We start from the raw sequence: 20,350 nt of genomic DNA on the forward strand, positions 1-20,350 counted from the left end.
GACCCCGCCACCAGCACCCGCGGGCCGCCCAGTGCCGGGCGCTGCGTGCCGTGCGGGGTGCCGAGGCCCCGCCGAGCCCCCCAGGCCCGCTTACCCCCGCCGCGCACGGGGGGAATGGGCAGAGCGCGCCCAGCTCCTCCTCGGAGGGATGTCCCCGGAGCCGGCGGCTGCCCCCGGAGCCCGGTACCTGGCTGCGGCCCTAGGGGTGCCGGGGCTGCGCCCCCGCCATGCCCGGCTCCGGCTGCTGGAGGCCCCAACGCCAGCGCCTCAGTCCGGCCCGGCCGCCATGTCAGCCGCGCGGTGCATTGTGGGACGCGGGCGGGCGGGGAGCGCCGGGCCGGCGGGCGGTGGGCACGGGCCGGTGCGTGCCAGCCCTGCTCGGGATCGCTCGGCCGGGGTTGAAGCCTCGCTTCCTACTCTGCGGCTGTTCCCGCACGCTACGGCAGCAGAGGGGAGTGAGGGAAGCAAGTGCTCCATTTTTTCCACTAGCCTACCCCCATTTTTATTTTTTTTTCCCCATTTTCTCTTTTTTTTCCCGTGCCGGAAGGGAACGCCCGCCCCCTCCCCGCGCAGACCTGCGGGGTTTAACAGCTGGTAGAGGTGTGCGAGAAACGTCTAGACTGGTGCTGAGGGACGTGTTTTAGTGAGGAAATAGCGGTGGTAGGCGGTCTTGTAGGTTGACTGTGATCTCGGAGGTCTTTTCCAACCTTGCTGATTCTATGATGCACTTCGGTCCTTTGAGGATCTGCTCCTCTCCACAGCCTGGGCCTCAAAGCCGTCCTTCCCCATTCCCCTGCTCTGCTCGCTGATACTTGATGGAGGAATGCAAGTTCCACATAAAGCTCAACCTCTGCAGGCCTTTCCCATCGCTGGGATGCTGGGGGAAAGGGGACCCCAGCTCCCTGGCCTTGGCTACGAAGCTATCTCTGGCCACAGCAAGGGACAGTACCTTGGCCAGCATGTCTGCTGGCACTTGGGCAGGTCTCAAGAGAGAAGGGCTGGCCTGCTGGGCTCTTGGCAGTGCTGCAGGGTGACCTAAAGGAATTGGCAAGTGTTTGAATAAAGCAAATATTTCAAGGACCCAGTACAGTGCTATCTCTCTTGGCAGGGAAACGCTTTATTGGCACTGCCTAACCCTGGGTAAGGAGGCCTGTCCAGAAAAACAAGAGGTATAAGAGAGTGTTGTTGAACTATGGAAGAGGTTAAAAGGAAATTATTAAAAATAAATAATAGCGTTGAAAACACTAGCTTAGTCTGTAGGCAAATGAAAATTGCAAAATGTGTAATTCTGGATGCTAGGAATACTGGCAAGATGTACCTTTGAAATGTATTGTTAATTCACTGGAATCCTTAGGGCTAATCTGCTTTTTCCTAGTTCACTTCAAGCTCAAATTTTACGAAATGAAGAATGGGTTCCTCCGTTTTGCTTCTGGGAGGTTGTGCAGAGCAGACCCTTAGGAACATGAGCCTAATCCAGTCAGCAGTGACAAAAATTGCAGTGCTGCAGTGCTGTCTGACGGCAGCTGAGGTCAGCTGGGTGGTGGCTTCAAATCAGCCCTGTTAGACAAAGATATTGATTAGGTTTGGTAAGTCAAAAAGTAAATTGTAGAAAAAAATAAATTTAACTTGCTGGTGGATGCAGTGCTCCTAAATCAATATTTAGACATGCTACTGAGCAAACAGGCACCAGTTTGCAAAATTGACTAGCATTTTTCCTACTAGCTAAACTTTATTAGAATATATCAGATTCTTTCAACAATTTAGTTCAAATAGCTGGGTAGACTTGAATAGAAAACATTAGTGCAATTTTACCATGAAAACTTGATCATTACAGAACCAAGTCACCGTGTGTATTCAGAAACAGTTCTGCATCCTCTGCAGAATTTTATTGCAGGGAATAGTAAAGAAACGTGGCAGTAAAAGAGGAAGTTGAATTTCACTGCCAGCTGGCCATCATTTAAAGAAATTGCAATTCAGTGCCACTGATCAAAACCCTTCAGATTCTGGCTGAGATTGTAAGAGAAAATGTAACTTGGAAAACAAGTGAATTTTGCATAGAAAACAGACAGTAAAGATGAGGCTGGAGGAAGCAGATTTTATAGAGTCCCTTTCCAGAGCAAAACCTTGCTTGTACCATGATGCCTTATTTGTTGTCCCATACCTAAACTACTATATAGTTATATCTTAAATTAATGAAAAAGTGTACTGAACATTTCTTCTTGTTTTTCTGGAAAAAAAGAAAAAAAGTTATTTTCATTGTTGAAATGATTTTTTAAAACTGTTTTTGGAATTAATTAGTTTTAATTTCTTTATTTAAAAGCATAAAGCATCTTAAAGCCCTGATCTGCACCTTCAGCTGTCTCAGAGATTCTCTAAAGCTTCTGAGGTGATTTGTTTCTAAAGTGAGGAAATTGCACTTGGTTCATGGTCAGTGCTACAGGTAGGAAAATACACAGAAATAGAGAACTTACCTGTGAAGATGAGATGAGAACTTCAGATTCTCAGCACAATGTATTTTCCCTATGGACAGCATGATGAAAGACTTTTCATCCATATAGAACATTACATGATTTCTTGATACTGGATGTCTGCTTAAGCTGAAATACAGAAAAGCATGCAAAATTTGATCTGGTTAAATACTCTCATTAAATCTTTCATCTAACCAAGGTTTTTTTTCCCCTTACAGTAATGCCACTTATGCTTGGACCACCTAACCAAATTTAATCAAGATGTCAAAGATCTACCAAAAAATCTACTCAGTTAAAAAAAAAAAAAAAAAAAGCCAAAACCAACACAGATTCCAAAATGTGATTTGCTCTTCAAAAGATGGATTTCCAATATGCCTTGGATGTACTAAATTGTTTTCTGTAAATCTCTACATTGTGCTTTTCTTTGCCAAGAAATAGCAGAGTCAGGCATGGAGGAACAGTTTTTTGGTCCAAGAAGAAATCAATGACCATCAAATGCCTTCTTATGGTTGTTACTTTACATATACAAATTCTTTTCCCTCAGCAGACATCATAGAAAATGTTAGAAATTGGTATTTTTTCTTGTAGACAACCCAAGAGTGGCATCTGTACATTAATCCTTAGGCATTGGTGTGGCTCTAAAAACCTGAAAGCTTTGGTAACACATTCAGTTCTTAATGCTTCTTAAAAGCTCCTTGGTAATGTTCTACCTCCTACATCACCCTGTCAGTCACTGCAAACCAAGTCCTCACAGAGAAGTTCCTGAAGGTCTCCTGAGCAGTGCTCCACTTCACATGGTACTATGCATGGCATATTTGTAATTCTCAATTTCTGCTGACTGTATGCCATGACTCTTGCTCTGAGCACTTGTATCAGTAACCACTAGCAACCAAGCCACTGATATCCTCTGACATTACACCAGTTACTAGATGCTTATAGTTAGTATACTAAAAAAAAAAAAAAAATGCTCTTGCAAGTCCATCAGAAAAAATCACAGAACTCCCTTATTTTCCTAGGACACAGTTAAAGAAAATCTGTACATCTGACATTGCACAGATGCATACCATCTTGCTATTCTCAGGCCAAAGAACTAGCACTCAATTCAGGCTGTACCCATAAAAGGCCTCACTTCACTACGGCACTCACATCACTACGGGAAGGAAACACTCTCTTTTCATATTTGGCTGCTCCATAAATACCTGCCCATGAGGTCTTGCATAGACACAGACTCTGTTAAATTATGGTTGAATTAGATGATCCTAGTGGTGCTTTCCAACCTTAAGGATTTTATGATTCTGTGCTCTTTGCAATATCCAGACTGTTGCAAAAGTTTCGTTTGCAGCAGTCTCTTCTTTCCGGCAGGGCTTTGCTTTTGTGGCAAGTGTTTGCAGCTGGGTCGTGCAGCATGCTAGATCCTGAGGGCAGTGTGGAGCACAAGCCTTCCTCTTCCTTCCCTAAAGTTTTTCTCATTCCTCTAGCCATGCTCCTTGCAATTACAGCACTCCTGCTCTTAGCATTTTCCACCACTCAGCAGAAAGAGACTGATTTTTACACTTTTAAAGTTGTAAATATCAGGGGCAAACTAGTATCTCTGGAGAAATACAGGGGCTCGGTAAGTGCACGCTCCTCGCATGTCTGTGGAAACCAAAGGGGGGAGGGAGAGGTTGGACATTAACCCGGTGCATGCAGATAGATTTGCATTTGCAACTCTTGAACTGGAGTGTTGCCCGTGCTTGCTTTGACATCGCTCCGTAGGTCTTTGCACTCTTTAAATAAAGCGTTTGCAGGTCTCACCTCTGTGTGTCAGTGTGTTCCTTCTGCACGCTGCTCCCTGCATACGTGGCAAGCAGGGTTTGCCTGCATGCCTGTCCTTTGTGCAGCAGGATGAATTGCACTGGATGGCAGCTATTAAACTTAAAGCACGTTATCTTTGTACATATTACTTTTTGGAACTTATTTCTGCCTTTTAACTGCATGAGTTTTAGTAATTCTTTTTTTTTTTTTTTCCTGGATTCCATTCTTTTACAGTTCTGCATTAAAAAAGATAAAACTAATCAGTGGTTAATGGAGTTAACAGATTTCACCATAATAAGTAATACAGTGGTAAAAGATGAATGATTTATTGACAGTTATTTTTGTGTAAGAGCATTGTGAAAATGCAGCGCATCACGCTACATTCTGCTTGTTGATTTTAGGATAACAACAAGATGAGCAAGAAAACATTTTTTATGATGTCTTTAAATTTCATTTAAATGTTACGTTAATGAGTTCTAGGCAGAGCTTACCAGTTTAAAAACAACTATCCTGAATGTAATCTGATTGTTTTTCAGCCATTTGACAATCTGAGATGCTTAGTCTCAGTAAGAGTAAAGAGAGGTTAGAATAAGAAAAGGGGCATAAAGTTCTTGCAGATAGATTCAGAAATTAGAGAAAACGAAACAACGCAAAGCCCACAGCCTCCACCCTTAGCACTCAAGAATCTTATGTGATGCTACCAAAAAAGGCAGGCACTGCTTTCACTTTCACTCTTAGCTTCACCTCTGTGTTCCCACTATCCTTTTCATCCTCCTCAGTTACTTCACTCAGGTTATTGTGCCCACTGGTCCACAGTGGTGAGTCACTAAAACATTTGCAGGAAGACAAGAGAGGGCCCATAGAAAGAGGAATATATTTTCCTGAATAGCTGAGTAAAGAGAAATACTGGTGGATTTAAACCAAATGAGAGGCATTAAACTTTATCTGGTCAAAGTCCTCCTCCATTCACAATTTGGTTAGAAGACAGAGCAGAACTGGTCAAATGCACACTCAAATATCTGTCTTGGAAAAACATGCAGTCTATGCAATATTTGCTTTGTTTATAAAGAGTTCCTTCCAAAGTCTCTGTCAATAAAACCTGTCACAAGGCCATGTTTTTTCTACACATCATCTACTAATCTGTCTGAATAAGCAAATACCACCTGTAGCTTTACTTCAGAGCCAGAATCCACATAGAAAGGAGTAAAGGGGTGAAACTGGAGGCACTCTTTCCAGCCACCCTGCTGAGTTCTGTGGCTGTTTGCCCCCACCCCAGCATGTTGCTGAGCCTGCTCTGGTATCTCATGACTGCACTAGGATTAGTGCGTGCATCTCTATCTCCACTGGTGCTATGACAGCACACCATCCTCAAGGAGTAACAGGCTTTCTAAGGGAGAGATCTTGAGCCACACCTTGAAAAAGGTTAGCACCATCAGTGGTGTTCCTCCTTGATCTCTGCTAAGCCTTATGGAAGAACGCATTCTAAAACAGGTGATGACCAGCTTCTGTGTGGAGCAAAAGATTGGCATTCAGAGATCCGATCAGTGTTCATTTCAACTGCTCTTTGTGAATGCACATGCAGAATTTTAAATTACTTTATAATAATGAGCCATTCCACTTTCTGCCATTGTGTCATCAGAGTTCAGTATCAAGGAAACAAAGGTTAAACACTTATTTCTTAGAATAAACCTTCTTAAATCTAGATAAGTAATATTAACATAAGGTTTATCATAAATTTTGAAGCAACTAAAAGAGCACAAGTAATGTATCAGTGCTATGTATGTGCTGCTGGTAATAAAAAGTGAGCGTGGCACTAGTTAGCCTTTGGAACAAATCTGCTAATTGCTGAACCAGCTTTTAACAGGATTAAGCTTTCTGGCAGATATAGAGGAAGCATTTCTTCAGCTCAGTCATTCAGCTAATTTATTTAAATAATTATTTAATTTGTAGTCTAGAAGCTAACCAAGAACTGAAAAAAAATCAGGTTTCCAAAGGAGACCAAAAAAAGTCTGTAAATCCTAAAAACACAAGAGCCATGCTGAGTAGAAATAAACAGTGCAATTCATGACTTGCAGGTTCTTCAGTAACTCAGTATTAATCTAAATTATGTATTCAGATCATAAGGATAATTGCTCTTACCAAGAAAAAAAGCGAGGCTGATTGATATTAATTCAACTTCCATTCAAGTGCATCTTGATACAAATTAGAAGTACCATTGATCATATAGTAAATAAGAAAAGTACTACTTACAATTCTGAAATACTCTTTTTTCCTGATGTAAATATGTACAGATATAACCTGTCCTCCACTTGAATAAAAATATTAAAAAGAGATGATGGAAGATTTTTCTTCCTGTGGGGATATAACAAATACCATTTGCAGAATGCTAGAAGTTTACATATGTGCTACAAATTTGGTCTGGTACTACACCACCTGAAAGCAGAGGAGGAGAGCAATACTACAACTGAAAAAAAAAAAAAGTACCACAAGTGCAGTAGATCAAAAAGTTGGTTGTTTTACTCCATTGCATGAGAAGGTGATCATGCTATGCTTTGTCCAGGCTACCATCTACTCCATCTACTTTCAACATGAGGAATAGTGATGATCAGTTGAAAAGAACCAATGGGATGCAGATAAGATTTGTTTTACCAGAACACCTGTTTTAAGAAAGTTTATATTTTAAATTATCATCTCTATCAGACGGGCTCTAAGCATGAAGCAGTATTCTTTCCAAAAATACATCTGTCTGGGAGTTAGAAAGCTCACATCAGCTGTTTCCTGCTGTATTTATACTCATCCAGATGTTGGTACAACAGTACCAACCTGTCTGCCTTCCTGCCTACCACACAATACGTACAGTGTGCTGGGGTGCAATATAGCACTGCTAGGACAGTTCTTTGGGAATCCTGAAGCAAAGGTACTATAATCTTCTAAAGCACTAGGCACTGCTACAACGAACAGCACTATTTTATTGTGGAAAGCAATGCCAGGCACCTTGCATCGTAGCTCTCTGCAGTCTGAGAATGCAGCATTATGGAACATGTGTAAGTACTGGATATTGATACTTAATTACTGTACAAATAATTGCTATAATAATTGCTACTTTAATCCATGAAGGTAACAATTGAGTCAGCTTAATTTAACATTTGTAGCTGATCTTTTCATCAGCCAGATGGGGACAGTTAAGAACATAAGCATCTACCATTTCTGATAAAAGATCCACAAAGAAATACTTTAAAGGTGATAGCAGATTCTTAAATCTCTAGGGTACACTGTGTAAACATCAAGTAAACCAAGATCTGAATTTGCAGTGTTGAATAGATGAGTTCACTACTGGAATGCATAGATTTCCTAAGGAAAGGATAATATTAAAAGACAACAGTTTATATAGAATTCCTATTAAATTATTTTTGAAAGGTTCAGTTGAATTGTTGGCGTTGCACACTAGGTGGTGTGCTTGACTTGCACTCTCAGAGCCTAAGGTGGGAGAAAAGTCACAGGGAGTATTGCGTTTAATTTAAATCATTAATAGTCGTCAAAGTACAATCTCTTAATGAGAACAAGAAGAACAGCTGTTATTTATTAAAAGTAAACAAAAAATACGAGTTACCACATTTTGATCACTTGAGGTACCAGACAGAAACACTTATGAGATAGCTTGGTAAAGGCTCTTAAATAATCATTCTATTCAGAATACAATTTATGACAAGAATGCATCAAAAAATCATCGTGTCTTCTCAAAAACAAAAAAGGAGAGGGGAGGAGAGGGAATGGGAAACAGAGAGGAGAGAAAATCCTTAATTATATGGCATATATTTAAATTTTCAAGTAGAGATCTTAAATGTAGTTTGAATGACTTCGGTGCTTTGAAAGTTAGCTAGATGGCTCCAGATAGTATTTCATGTGCAAGTTTAGAGGGATTGCTCAGTATTCTGTTGACACACTACAACACAAAGATTGCATCAGCTTCTACTTTAGAAGATTACCTTTCTGTTTTCCAGGGAAAACAAATAGGGCTGCTCAGAAAACACTTGAAATACAGCCACATACCTATACAAGGCAGAAAATGCACAACGTGTTGATGTTTAACATAAGAAATTATAAACGCCAACTTCACCTTAGCTTTCTCTTTACTGCTTCCTGCACCTACAGGAACTTCACCCTATCATTCCATATCTTACCCAGATTATGAGCTTTTACCTGAGAGTTTGGGTTTGAGACTAAATGTTATTAGTAGTCCTGTATTTTTCATATATATATATATATATATATGTATATATATATGTATATATATCTTTTACTTTTTTTGCTGTGTATTTGCTGTGTAACTTGGATCAGGTCAATTAACACGTCCAGGCTTCAGGTTCCCCTTTTGCTGCTCTGGGCCCTTCAGCACTGCTGTTTCACACTGACAGTAATGAAGCCAACATGCCAGCTTCCATGAAGCTTCCTAACTATTGCAGGAAGATTGATGTCAGTAGCTGCTGTTGTTGTAGCAATACAGGGGAACACACTGGCCATGATGACTGAATTCAAACTTTTTTTTTTTTTTTTGCAATTTAAAATGAAGCACCAACTTCTAGGCTGATGTATCATCTGTAGAAACCCACTGGTTTCAGTGTAAACTAGGTGGTATAATATTTGCATTGGCTGATTACTCTTAAAGAATGGTTTGAAAAAAGAATATAATGTAGTTATATGTAAAGAAACCTCACCGTAAGCTGCATACTGCTACTTTTATTAATAAAAACATACTGTATCTAAAAGGTCTGCAATACTCAGCTTTATTCTATTCTTGAGAAAACTCTAAAATGGGCACATTCTTCACTGCTTTGGATCTGTAATTGGGGCAGTAACCTTCATATTTCCTATGTTGCTATTCTGTCAGGAGTAGACAACCTAGAAATTGTGTGTATCCATTTATCATTGTCAGTACATATACACTGGCAGTGATAAATGGATCAGCCAGCTCTGAGTACTAAATTCTTTACAAGAAAAGATGTTGCACAACAGATAAATGGACAATCAGTAACAACCATTAATGTTGCAGATTTCTTTCAGGCCACTGAGCATTGCTCAGCTGAATGGTCACTTCTTAAGAATGCTTAGAAACTATCCAAAATGCAGAACAGAGCAGCTCTCCATAGAGTAGGCTCTCCATAACTGGAAATTAAGATTACTTAATAGTTTGTTGATTATCTTCACAGTTGCCCAGTGGTAATTCATAAGAGAAATACATATTTTAAATCTTACTGTAGTGAACAAGACTTAATGCAGTTTCAAACATGAGTGTTCAGTCACAGTTCTGCAGAAAATCTTGTTTTTTGAAACTGAGCTGCATCCCAGCCTGTTTGTTGGAAAAATGACACGTGCAGCATTTTTTAATCTCTCATCCTCTTCTTCTTCAGGTGTCATTAGTTGTCAACGTTGCAAGTGAATGTGGGTTTACAGATAGTCACTACAAGGCCTTACAACAGTTACAGAAAGACCTCGGCCCATATCATTTCAACGTGCTGGCATTCCCATGCAATCAGTTTGGGCAGCAAGAACCAGACACCAACAAAGAAATAGAGAGTTTTGCACGAAAGACTTACGGTGCCTCCTTTCCTATGTTCAGCAAAGTTGCAGTCAGTGGAGCTGGTGCAATTCCTGCCTTCAAGTACTTAATTGGTGAGTAATCTGGAACAGCAATGTTTCCCCAGTGTAGAATTCCTGACACAGGATACTCTCTGATTAGAAAGAATGCCTATGACTGAGCACACAGCACCACAGCACAGAATAGTCAGAAGTCATTGAGTCCGTCCCCCCGCACAAGGCAGGACTTCTATGTCACTACAGCAGGTTTGTCTAGCCTTTAAAAAATATTTCAAGGGATGAAGAACTCTACAATAACAAATGCCCAGTAAGAGCTAGTCACTTCTTCTGTCTTGAAATATTCTCTTACATGCATACAACACCTGATCTTCATTTTTCCACTTTGTAATCTTTTAAGTGGTTCTCCTGTGATACAGCTGCTGCAGGTTGGGTTTAAAGATTCATCTAATGATCTTTAGGATAAGCAGAAGCAGAGTGCCTACATGATTTACTTCTTCACCAAAAAGTGAAACCAGCCACTAAGAGTTAATCTTGAATACTTCCTTCCTCATTCCTTACCAAACATTGCAACAGCCATACTGTACTGTTCTTCCAGTTGTGATCTGCATTATAGCTAAATGCTACTTGAAGAGGCTTTGTTCATTCTTGGCAGACAGCTTACAAAATACACTGTAAAGCAGAATATTCTCTATCAAGACGCTTTTTCATTCACTGAATGAACACTCTAAAATACCATTTAAATGCCAGACTGAAATGACAGCCTTTATCTAATGCTAAAGAAATTACTTCCAGGAATTACCTATAATAAAGACCAAGATGACACAGTACCACAAGCTGCCAAGCACCATGCCACTTTTTATTCTCTCCGACACCACAATGTTCTCCCATACATCACCAAATTTAAGGGAGTTCCACTACTATTTTTGGCTACCTAAAGCAATCCTCCCCCCAGGTAGCTCTTTCTGCTAGAAAAAAAATTCCCTTTAATTCTCTTCACGCTCTTCCATTTCTGTTTTTCCCTTTGAGGTTGTCACTACCTATGTGACCATGAAGCTTGCATTCCTTCCCTGTTTGCCCACACACAAAGGGAAGCTGCTGGAGTCACTAGGTTTACTGCAGCTTAACAACCAGTCAACCACGTAGGCCTGTCTGTATACTGAGAATACTCTGAAATATCTTTGGATCCCATATGAGATTTTTGTCTATTGTATAATCAGTGGAAAAAGATGCTAATTTGTCTGTAGGGTCTGTACTTGTGCCTTTAGTGTAATGAGACTCCTTGTCTTACTCAAAATCCCAAACACTTAGTTAGTTATGTAAAAGGCAGTAAAGGCTAAAAATACCACTGTAGTGAAATGAATACATAGCCATGGAGTGAGAAAGTAGTATATGAGAATTAGCAGGAAACCTTTACCTTGTTACTTCTTCACACAGCATTTCTTGAAACATTTTTCTGAAGCATATAATACCAGGTGTTTGCGGAGGAAAAATTCTGGATAAGCAAACAACTTGTCGCTCCCAGTGCAGTTAGGTTTTTTTTTTTATATCCCAAATTCAGTCTTCAACTGTTTTAAACTATCCTTAGGGTAACATACACACGTCTTCCTCATGACTACAGTCCTTTCTTCTGTCTGTCTCAAGCTTGACTGTGCTTCCATCATTTGCCAGGGGTCTAATGTCTAGTTAAATCTCCCTGTCAGACATCATTTTAACATTCGCTCTGAACACCCTCTTTTTGATTTGACATTCCTCCTTCCTTCGGTAATCATCAGATTGGTACAAATAAGAACTGAAGAACTGGTTAACATGACTTTCTTTCATTTTTCCTTTTTTTTTCCCCCCCTCCCTGTAGATTCTACAGGAGAAGAACCAACCTGGAACTTCTGGAAATACTTGGTAGACCCCAATGGGAAAGTAGTAAAGGCCTGGGACTCTACTGTCTCTGTTGAAGAAATAAGACCTCATGTTACAGAACTTGTGAGGAAAATCATCCTGAAGAAAAAAGATGAATTATGACTTTCAAAATCACAGCAGGTCAATTACATCTTTATTGAGAATTAGGAATGCTCTCTGTCTTTTCACATTCCAAAAGAGAGAATATGCAGAAGAGAAAACATGACCAGTTGAATTGATATTCACCACCTTCAGAATACAAAAACCAGAAGTTTAAAATTTAATTACTTTTTAATTTCATTTTTGCTATCCCCAAATATATTCTATTTGGCCCTTCCAAGAAAGGAGGTTACATCAGCAACTTTTTGATTCCCAATTCAAATTACTGCCAGTTTGTAACACTACACAAAGCCAGTTAACATACCTCTAGCAAACAGGCTCACAGTAACAAGAATTTCCCAGCTGGAATATTTCTGACATCTAAAATTCTGTTGCCATATTTTGATCACTATCTAAATGAAAAAGAATAAAAAGTGTGAGTGATTTAAGGCATGTGTTAGGAAGAGGACAAAAAATAGATATGTCTCATCCAAACCAACTTCATTTTATGTTTTTCTAATTATGAAGGTCAAACATTTCACTGGAAGGTCAGTTGTCAAGGGCCTGAGGAAAACACATCCACGAAACTTAAAAGTAACAGAATACAAAACCTCTGTAAAAACTCTCCAAAAGCTGTAAGATCTCAGCATTTTTTCATCCAATAAGGATTATCAGATAACATAAAAAGCCATCGGAACATCTGGAGGACGAGAGCCTATCTGGGATGGCTGTTGCTTTCTTTTAGCAGCACTGTGGCTTAGAAGACTTACTCTCACCTCCTATAATTGATTCTAAGTTTATTTTGGAATTTATAACACCATCTGATTTGGCTGCATGTACAAACACTAGAGAATTAACATTTTCCTATGAAGCACATTTTCCAAACATTTGACTGTTGCATAATGCTATATTATTCAATGTTGCAAATGTTTAATTGTACCCTTGCTTCAAAGGTAGCACTCAGGCACCTATTCAAACTTCACACTGCAGAGGTTATTACTGCATACTAAAATAATAACAATAATAATTACAGCCCATTGTTCTTTGACAGAAATCCACTGAAAGTCTTGTCAGCAAGAACTGTTTTCATCAATAAAAACACGATGTACAGGTCCTTTGCTTTTAAACTCAGGAGGAAGCCGGTCTTGTCCAACGGCAGCGCTATTGACAATTGAAAGCCTTTTTGGTGCTTTGTAATGCTTTTTAAAGTAGCAAAAACAGTATTTGTCCATGCAGTTGTCAGGGCTCGAGTACATAAATAAGCCTTAATTGCTCTGGCCATGGTACGAACTTATAATGGCATGATGAGCTGGAATAGCTCTTCAGCATGCAAACAGTCTTCAGCTGAAATCAAAGGCAAGCATTACGGCATGCACTGGCTTGCAGAAAAAAAAAAGGGGGAAAATGGAGTACTGAAGAACTATTGGAAATAAAAGAATTGATCTCAGAGTCCATTACAATCCCATGCTTTAACAGCTGCTCACTTCTGAGGTCTTGGACACATGACATAGCCTGGCCTTAGGAAGAAAAAAGCTGGAGATGTTTCAGGGTTTGAAGAATGGCTCTGAGGGGCAGAGATTGTACTGTACAAAGCAAGCTGAATTTCCCTGAAAGAATGCAAGGGTCAGGTGTGGGGGTTTTAATTTTTAGTTGGGGGTGGTAGGAAAAAAAAAAAAGATGTGAGAAAATAAAAGGAAGAAGCAACAGAAGTACAAAAGAAAAAAAAAGGAGATCACGTAAGAAGGAAAAAATGGGAAAGAAATGAAAAGACAGTTTGTAATCAAAGACTCTTTGGGAAAAATGGAGGATGGAAACGTTCAGTTATATTGAAACTAATGAGCATACTCCAAGCTATATCAGCTAATTCTCTCTTGGAGCATAGCTTCAGAACAGGAAATCGCTGCAAGTGGCAGTGAACATGTCTCTATTTTCCTCTGATGGAGAGGAAAGTGGATGCCACCATCCATTCAGTCATTCAGTCTATGCTTACATCAATCACTCAGGACAGCTGCTACAAAGTAAAGTGACAGAGCAGAATCAGACTAGGCCAGCAGTGTGCTGGGACAAAGAACCCAACTACTAGGAAAGGAGCTCTTATGACTATAGTTATCTTTTCTGTCCACTTATGCCAACACAGTGCTCTAACACGCTGTTAGCAGAAAGCAAGAACCAGAATTATTTTCCATAGAACAGATGTTTCTATTAGCTGAAGCCCTGATGAGCCCAGATTGTGCTTTGCAAGACATTTTAAGCCCTCTTTATTTCGATTCACGATGTCCAACCTGTGGAAAGTGAAAGTGTTGTTTCTGTATTGAACATTGAAAAGGGCAATTGATCTAAAGAATTAACCTGTAACATATCCTTAGAAATAGCTGATGTGGAAAGTAAGAATACCATATACATGTTAGTAACATATTTTAGAAACACAGTTACCGAATTACCTAACAAATACTTTCTCACAAAGCTGCAATAGATTCTGAATGCTCTAATCGATGTGGGTATAGTATTCTGAACTAGGAAACATATTGTAAGGTCATTCATTAGACTGGCAGAAGCAAAATACATTTAATAAACGTTCAAGGAGTCAGGGCCTTTACACAAAGCAGAACTGTCCCACCTTGTGGGAATGTTAGGATGCCATAGACAGGCTCCTAGATACTGCCCTCTATCCTCATTCCGAGCTTATCTCTATGCAAGGACAGATGAATGACCAGAACAATGACCAGTGTGAAAGGGCACAAATGTTAGGGGGTAATTAAACGATTGAGGCTATGTCTAGTTTAAAACTGACATCTGAAAAGTTACGACCAAACACTTGTTAAGAAAGCAATTGTTAGAAGTCAGTTAAACAATTTAAGACATTTGTGTTTGGGCGGCAAAGATTTGTGTCTACTTGGTGTTTGCATGATTGGTGAAGCGTCGCGAAAGAGTGTGAACCTGCAGTACTCAGCCAATGAGGAACCAGGGGAGAAAGAGATCAGTGGTGGGCAACAGGGGATAAAAGATGGAACACTGTTTTCCCGGGGCTCTCCTGCTTGCAGGAGGCCTGCCATTGCAACTGCGAATAAAATCTGCTTTATCAGAGAAACCGTCCTAGAAAATCATTTGGGTATTTCCAACAAACTTCAAATAGACATCTGGACTTACTAAGTGTGGTCTTGCATTCCCTATACTGTAATATATATAATACTGAAAGCCTAAAAAGATGTCATGTCAAGGACCAGTTGGAAAGAGTTCATTCTACATGGACAAATAATCTCTGCGCTGCTTTAAAGGCATTACAAAGCAAGGGAAAAAAAGCTTTCCCTCATCAATAACACTGCAATTGGACAGGACTAGATTCTTCTTAAAGCATCCTAGGGTTAAGAGCAGGGGACCTGTACATTGTGTTTTTGCTGAGGTAAAAATAACTTTTGCTGACAAGATTTTCAAAGGGTTTCTGTCAAAGAACAGTGAGGCTGTAATTGTTGATGTTATTTCAGTAGGAGCTAAGAAATTCTGCAGTGTGAAGTCTGAGCAGGCACCTGAGTGTTATGAACAATATGGGGTTGGTGCTGTTCTTAACAAATTGCCAATTTAAAGAGAATTATATTACAAATGCAGGCTTTGAAATGTGAACAGGTACATGGCTTTCAGCACATGAATACTCTCTCTGAAGTTAGCAAATATTTTTATGATTGAGCACGTGGCATGTATTCCACCTTTTGTCACATTGGAATTCTAGCCTGCAGAACAAATGTTTTGGTCTTTTAATGAAAGCTACAGAGGAAAAGTAAATATTCTTGGCTGCAGATTAGTTTACATCTAGTTCTTCATGACTACCTGCTCCAAAAAAAGACTGCAAACAAAATTGTGCTGGCGTGTTGAGACTACTTGTCATCATGCAGAGATTTGAAATTACTTTTTTCCTCCAGCAGGTCCTGAAAACTGTACAGCAGCACTGAATTTATAGCATGAGACTAGCTGCATTGCAGCCTGTCTGCTTTACAGAGAAAATAGGAGTTTGCCTTAACAGATGAGCATTGATGCATGGAGAGAGATTATGTTGATAACTTAAGACTTGATCTCCTGCAGCTTGCAAATCTGAAGGTGTAAACTCTTTGCAAGCCAATTTAAATGTTAAACTAACCACATAGACTCACGACTGTGCTCAGTCACATATCCCCCAGGGCATGCCAGAGAAGAAAGAAGTCACTTGAAGGCCTAGGTATGATATTAAAAATCAGACAAGACCATTTCAAAGTTCCAGAAGTTTGTCTCACAAAGCACGGAAAATCAGGCCTGCATATATTCCAAACAGTTATGAAATGGAATATATTACATTGAAACAAAACAATGGAGCAGAGCATTACAATGAGATCAACACTAAGCAGCCTAGTTACCCTTGTATCTACCTCTGGTATTTTTGTTATACACTAATGATGTTTCACTCAAGTTATTCTGGTCTGAAATACCATTAGCAAAACAAAAAATTTCTCTCTTGAACGATACCAAGTTCATCGTTAGAAACAAATTAGCATCCACTTCAATAACTAGCTGAACATAGTACTTTTCAAAGACTAGAAAGCCATATGATTAAGCAAAAGCAAATTTTACGCTATCTTCAATTCTTGAATCAACCGATGGCAATTGGACAGATCAATACAATGGGAAAAGGGTGTTTCACCAGAGGGGAATTGACAGAAGGACTAGCACAATAGAAAGGTGCTATAAGGGAAGGGAAGAAGATTGCTCACCTGTATCACAAGATTCCAGGTTTGCAGGAGAAAGCTCCAAAGATCCTTCCCCAGATGCGGTCAGCCCTTAAACGAGGTCTCAGAGATTTGCAGCCAGGTTCCACCCATTCCGGTCTCACGGCTGAATTGCCTTCACCTGTGCTTCCAAGGCTGACCAGGTCCATTCCCCAGGTGCTCAATCAGTGGCTCAGGCTGTGACTCAGCAGTTCCCATACACAACCAAATATGCATGTAAATGTATACTGCAGCTATTCATAGAGCCAAATGAAATTTAACAAGCTTATGTCTGACTCATTCGTGGAAGGAGTTGAGTTAGCAGACAAATCAGGTGTTCTCTGTGAAACAGTATTAATACACTCTGGAGTAAAAACATCACTGGCAAAACAGGAAAGAGCTTGCAAACACACTGATGGAAGAGGCGCTAAAAACACAGATCTAAAAACTAATTCTGAACCACACTAAAGCTACACAGCAGACACACGTGGAATGGAAGGAAATCCTTGAACTACATCTTAAAGTTTACCATTCAGTGAAGACTGTATGAACTAATACTACATAGCTGACTCACCCATCTAGCCAGCTCACAAACATAGTACTGCCTATAGCGTAGGATCAGCAATAACAAAATTCAACTCCACTTCTCATCTTTTACATCATTTATGCCAGCTTTGCAGCAGAAAGGTAGAGGCAACAGTGGGGAGCTGCCTAGTGATAATGGCTAACATTTGCCAGCTGTCTCTACCCAGGAGCTGAAGCTAGAACCAAGTAACTTTCCTTTCTTAGCCTAGAAAACTTGACCCAAACTGTCAATCTACAGACTTAGGAAAGGCATGGTGTTTTATCTCAGAGCACTGCAAGATATCGTGTTTGACAAGAACAACTTTCAAACTAACACCAGAAAATGAAAGCAGTTGCAGGATTACTGTATTTTAAATAAGCAGACTTGTATTCTGAAAGGTAGGGATAGTATGAGAGTTCTGAGATGAAGCTGCCTACACAGACTCTTTTCTCTCTGTTCAGAAATAGCAGCATCAACAGAACCAGGGCCAGATTCTTTCCTAAGCACGAATTGATGGAGCTAGAACAGTAAAAGAACTAATGTTCTGTAGTGATAGGAAAGTACAATTTTTGGGAGAACTAACTCTGTAAGATCTGCTATATAAATGGAATACAACAGACAGGAATTAGAGAAATATTACCTTCATGGAGCTGCAGTTTTAGTTTTCTTGAATTAAAGACAGTGAGAAAGCTATTACTAGATTAGATCAAATAGTCCTATGTCTTTTTTCCCCTTTCTCTAAAAGCACAGATGTTTCATCATAATTGTGTTCGTCTGAATTGTGATACCACTGTATTTTTAATCAAGTAAACACATGAATCCAACAATGATAAAAGAAGAAAAGCTGTAGAGAAAAATGTCCGTAATCCACAAATTGTTTCTCCGTCTTCTAAAAAAGGGCAGAAGAGTCAAATTATTCTCATAATTAAAGTGCCTATAGTACAAATCAGTTTTTCTAACCTTTTAGTAGAGTAAAACCACTCAGATTTTTTTCAACTCTTTCTATACTGAAAACATTTATTTTATTAGTGCTAATTTATTGTTCTCTCAAAGGTGTACCACTAAGCATTAGAGATGCACAGTAAAATGCTTTCCTGTCACATAAGCATTCTAAATTTGAAGTTTCCTCCTCCAGATGAGAACAGAATATCCCTATCTTGAGTTTTGAAGCAGAAGTAGCCCCCACGCAATCAATTTGGTTCAGGCGAAAATTTTTGGATAAAATCAATGAGAGATGTTTCAAGGTTAATGTTCAAATATTCAAGTGTTCAAAAATATGCAGAAAATGTAAGAAAAAATTATTTCACGCCAAGAAATAGAATCTAGATGTCAATAAAGAGAGCTTTGATGACTTTAAATCTCAAAAGTAGGTATGGTGAATTTGGTCAGAACATATTTTTCCCCATATATTTCAGACTGGGGAACAGCTCGGTTATGAAAGAACTGCTCATTTCTCATAACAAAATTCTCTTTAAAAGAAACTCCTGCTAACCTGAGAGATGGCCAATCTATTCAGCAAATGGCTGTGCTGAAGTGAACAGGAATAAATCATTGAGTAAAATTGCAAGATCAAACCACTGAATTATATGAATCATTTAATCTTACTGAATACTGGAAATTGCAAGACACCAATTGTAGTTGTTAACTGCATGCATGAGAGATGTATTTTGTCAAAATTGAGATTAAGAAACCAGGGACCAAAAGTTCATAGAGCTCTAGAAAACAAAAATATTTCAGAGAACTCTTAAAAGTTATTGTAATATGAGTAATCCATGCCATAAACATGTAACACTATAATTCTTATAATCTAGATATATATTTTTTAATAGATGGCCAGCTGATATGGATAAATCTTTCCCAAGTTTCAGGTCTGAAGCTGTTTGCAACAAAAAGGTATAATTGCATCTGCAGATAGAAAGTTCAGAGAAAATTATTTCAGTGCTTAAGGAAGATGGGAGAGAGAGACATTCTTTTGTTACCAGTCGCAACTAAAGAGCAAGTAATTAATTTATATTAAAAAATAATAATAACAAAAAGCAGTAATTACTCCAAGGATAAAAATGGTTGTATAATCATCCATTTGTTAGAAACAAGCTTGTGAATTTCCACATCAGCCTGGAAATACCTCTCCCTTTGATTACTTAATCTGCTCTGGTTGAGTTCTCTGTCAATTCTACCTGTGAAGATAAAAGTTCATTGCTTTTCCAGTCTCCTACCTCTGACCATTTCTTTTGGTTCTTCCCCTGATGCCTCTTTCTGACCTAATTTAAGTTCAAAGCCTCAATTAATGAAGTATGAAAGTATTACGCCTATTAAAGTCTATTCTTAAAATGCCATTTAGTAGGTCAAACACAATAGATCAAAGGAGGAAAAGGGGTCCAATGGAAAGCATAGTAATTCAAAGACATTCCTATTTTGTCTTTTTTGTGGTTTTGTTCATAATCAGTATTCTTTTTTTTTTTCCTTTCTCTAATAAAAGTAGGGCAAAAGACTGTAAAAAAGGTGTTCATGATGCTTCTGTTGGCAATGTTTTGAACAAGAATATGTCTTTACACAGGATGGAAAAGGCTGTAGTGCCAATTGCATTTTAGCACAACAGACTACTATCACTTGGTGGAATCATACTGACTTGGCTCTCAAAAATGCTCTCACCATACTTTTGTGCCACCCTCCATCTCCACTTATGTCAGAAAAAAACATTCCACTGATGTAGCCAAAATTCAGTTGACCAACATCAAAGCAAAACAATTTTTCATGAGTCTGTCCTAATACATGTTCTCCCTTAAGTTCCATACCAGATACCTGAGCTCCATAACTGCTACAGATGACAGCATCAAGTAAAAATGACCTTATTTTATGGTACTTTTTTTCCCTCTGTTTGTTTTATATTCTTCAAAACATCATTTCTAAGCACTCTAATATCTATTGAAAATCCCCCTGAAGAATTCTGATTTAAAACAACACCCAGTATCTTCAAAATGTCTAGTCTGTCACTCCGAGCAATTCCACCCATTCAGCTCTGTAGTAAACACATGCTTTGATAAGGAGGGACACAAATTAAAAGACAACAATCACATGCCTTAATTGAATATTATTATATTCAGTGGTACCCAGTGACAAGACGAGATCACAGAATCACAAGGTTGGAAACGACCTGCAAGATAATCCAGTCCAACCACCCTCCCATTCCTATCAGTACCACAAGC

At 39.2% G+C, this 20,350-nt stretch overlaps 2 protein-coding genes across 8 annotated transcripts in view; one reads left to right on the forward strand and one right to left on the reverse strand.

Moving 5' to 3' along the window:
* Nucleotides 1–276, reverse strand: part of TUT4 (terminal uridylyl transferase 4) — a 44,210-nt gene extending 43,934 nt beyond the window's left edge. For 4 of the 7 annotated variants that reach the window (XM_042819010.1, XM_042819009.1, XM_042819006.1 and 1 more), the window contains exon 1: nt 95–182. The gene's annotated coding sequence lies outside the window, so the exon portion shown is untranslated. The other 3 variants (XM_042819005.1, XM_042819003.1, XM_042819007.1) reach the window with 3 other exon arrangements.
* Nucleotides 277–3,873: 3,597 nt separating this feature from the next.
* On the forward strand, nt 3,874–14,937 carry GPX7 (glutathione peroxidase 7). Its single transcript, XM_042820080.1, has 3 exons — nt 3,874–4,080; nt 9,671–9,932; nt 11,710–14,937. Exons 1-3 carry the CDS (start codon nt 3,874–3,876, stop codon nt 11,871–11,873), a joined length of 633 nt encoding a protein of 210 aa, XP_042676014.1. The 3' UTR covers nt 11,874–14,937.
* Nucleotides 14,938–20,350: the final 5,413 nt, after the last annotated feature.

Source organism: Centrocercus urophasianus, unplaced genomic scaffold (assembly GCF_019232065.1).
Source record: "Centrocercus urophasianus isolate 14NV4802_14NV808 unplaced genomic scaffold, USGS_Curo_1.0 seq_18, whole genome shotgun sequence".
NCBI classification, from domain to species: domain Eukaryota; kingdom Metazoa; phylum Chordata; class Aves; order Galliformes; family Phasianidae; genus Centrocercus; species Centrocercus urophasianus.

Coding starts and splice junctions, on each gene's coding strand:
- GPX7 (XM_042820080.1), top strand. CDS start 3,874: ATGCTAGATCCTGAGGGCAGTGTGGAGCACAAGCCTTCCTCTTCCTTC. Junction 4,081..9,670: donor TGGAGAAATACAGGGGCTCG/GTAAGTGCACGC, acceptor CTTCTTCTTCAG/GTGTCATTAGTTGTCAACGT. Junction 9,933..11,709: donor TGCCTTCAAGTACTTAATTG/GTGAGTAATCTG, acceptor CCCTCCCTGTAG/ATTCTACAGGAGAAGAACCA.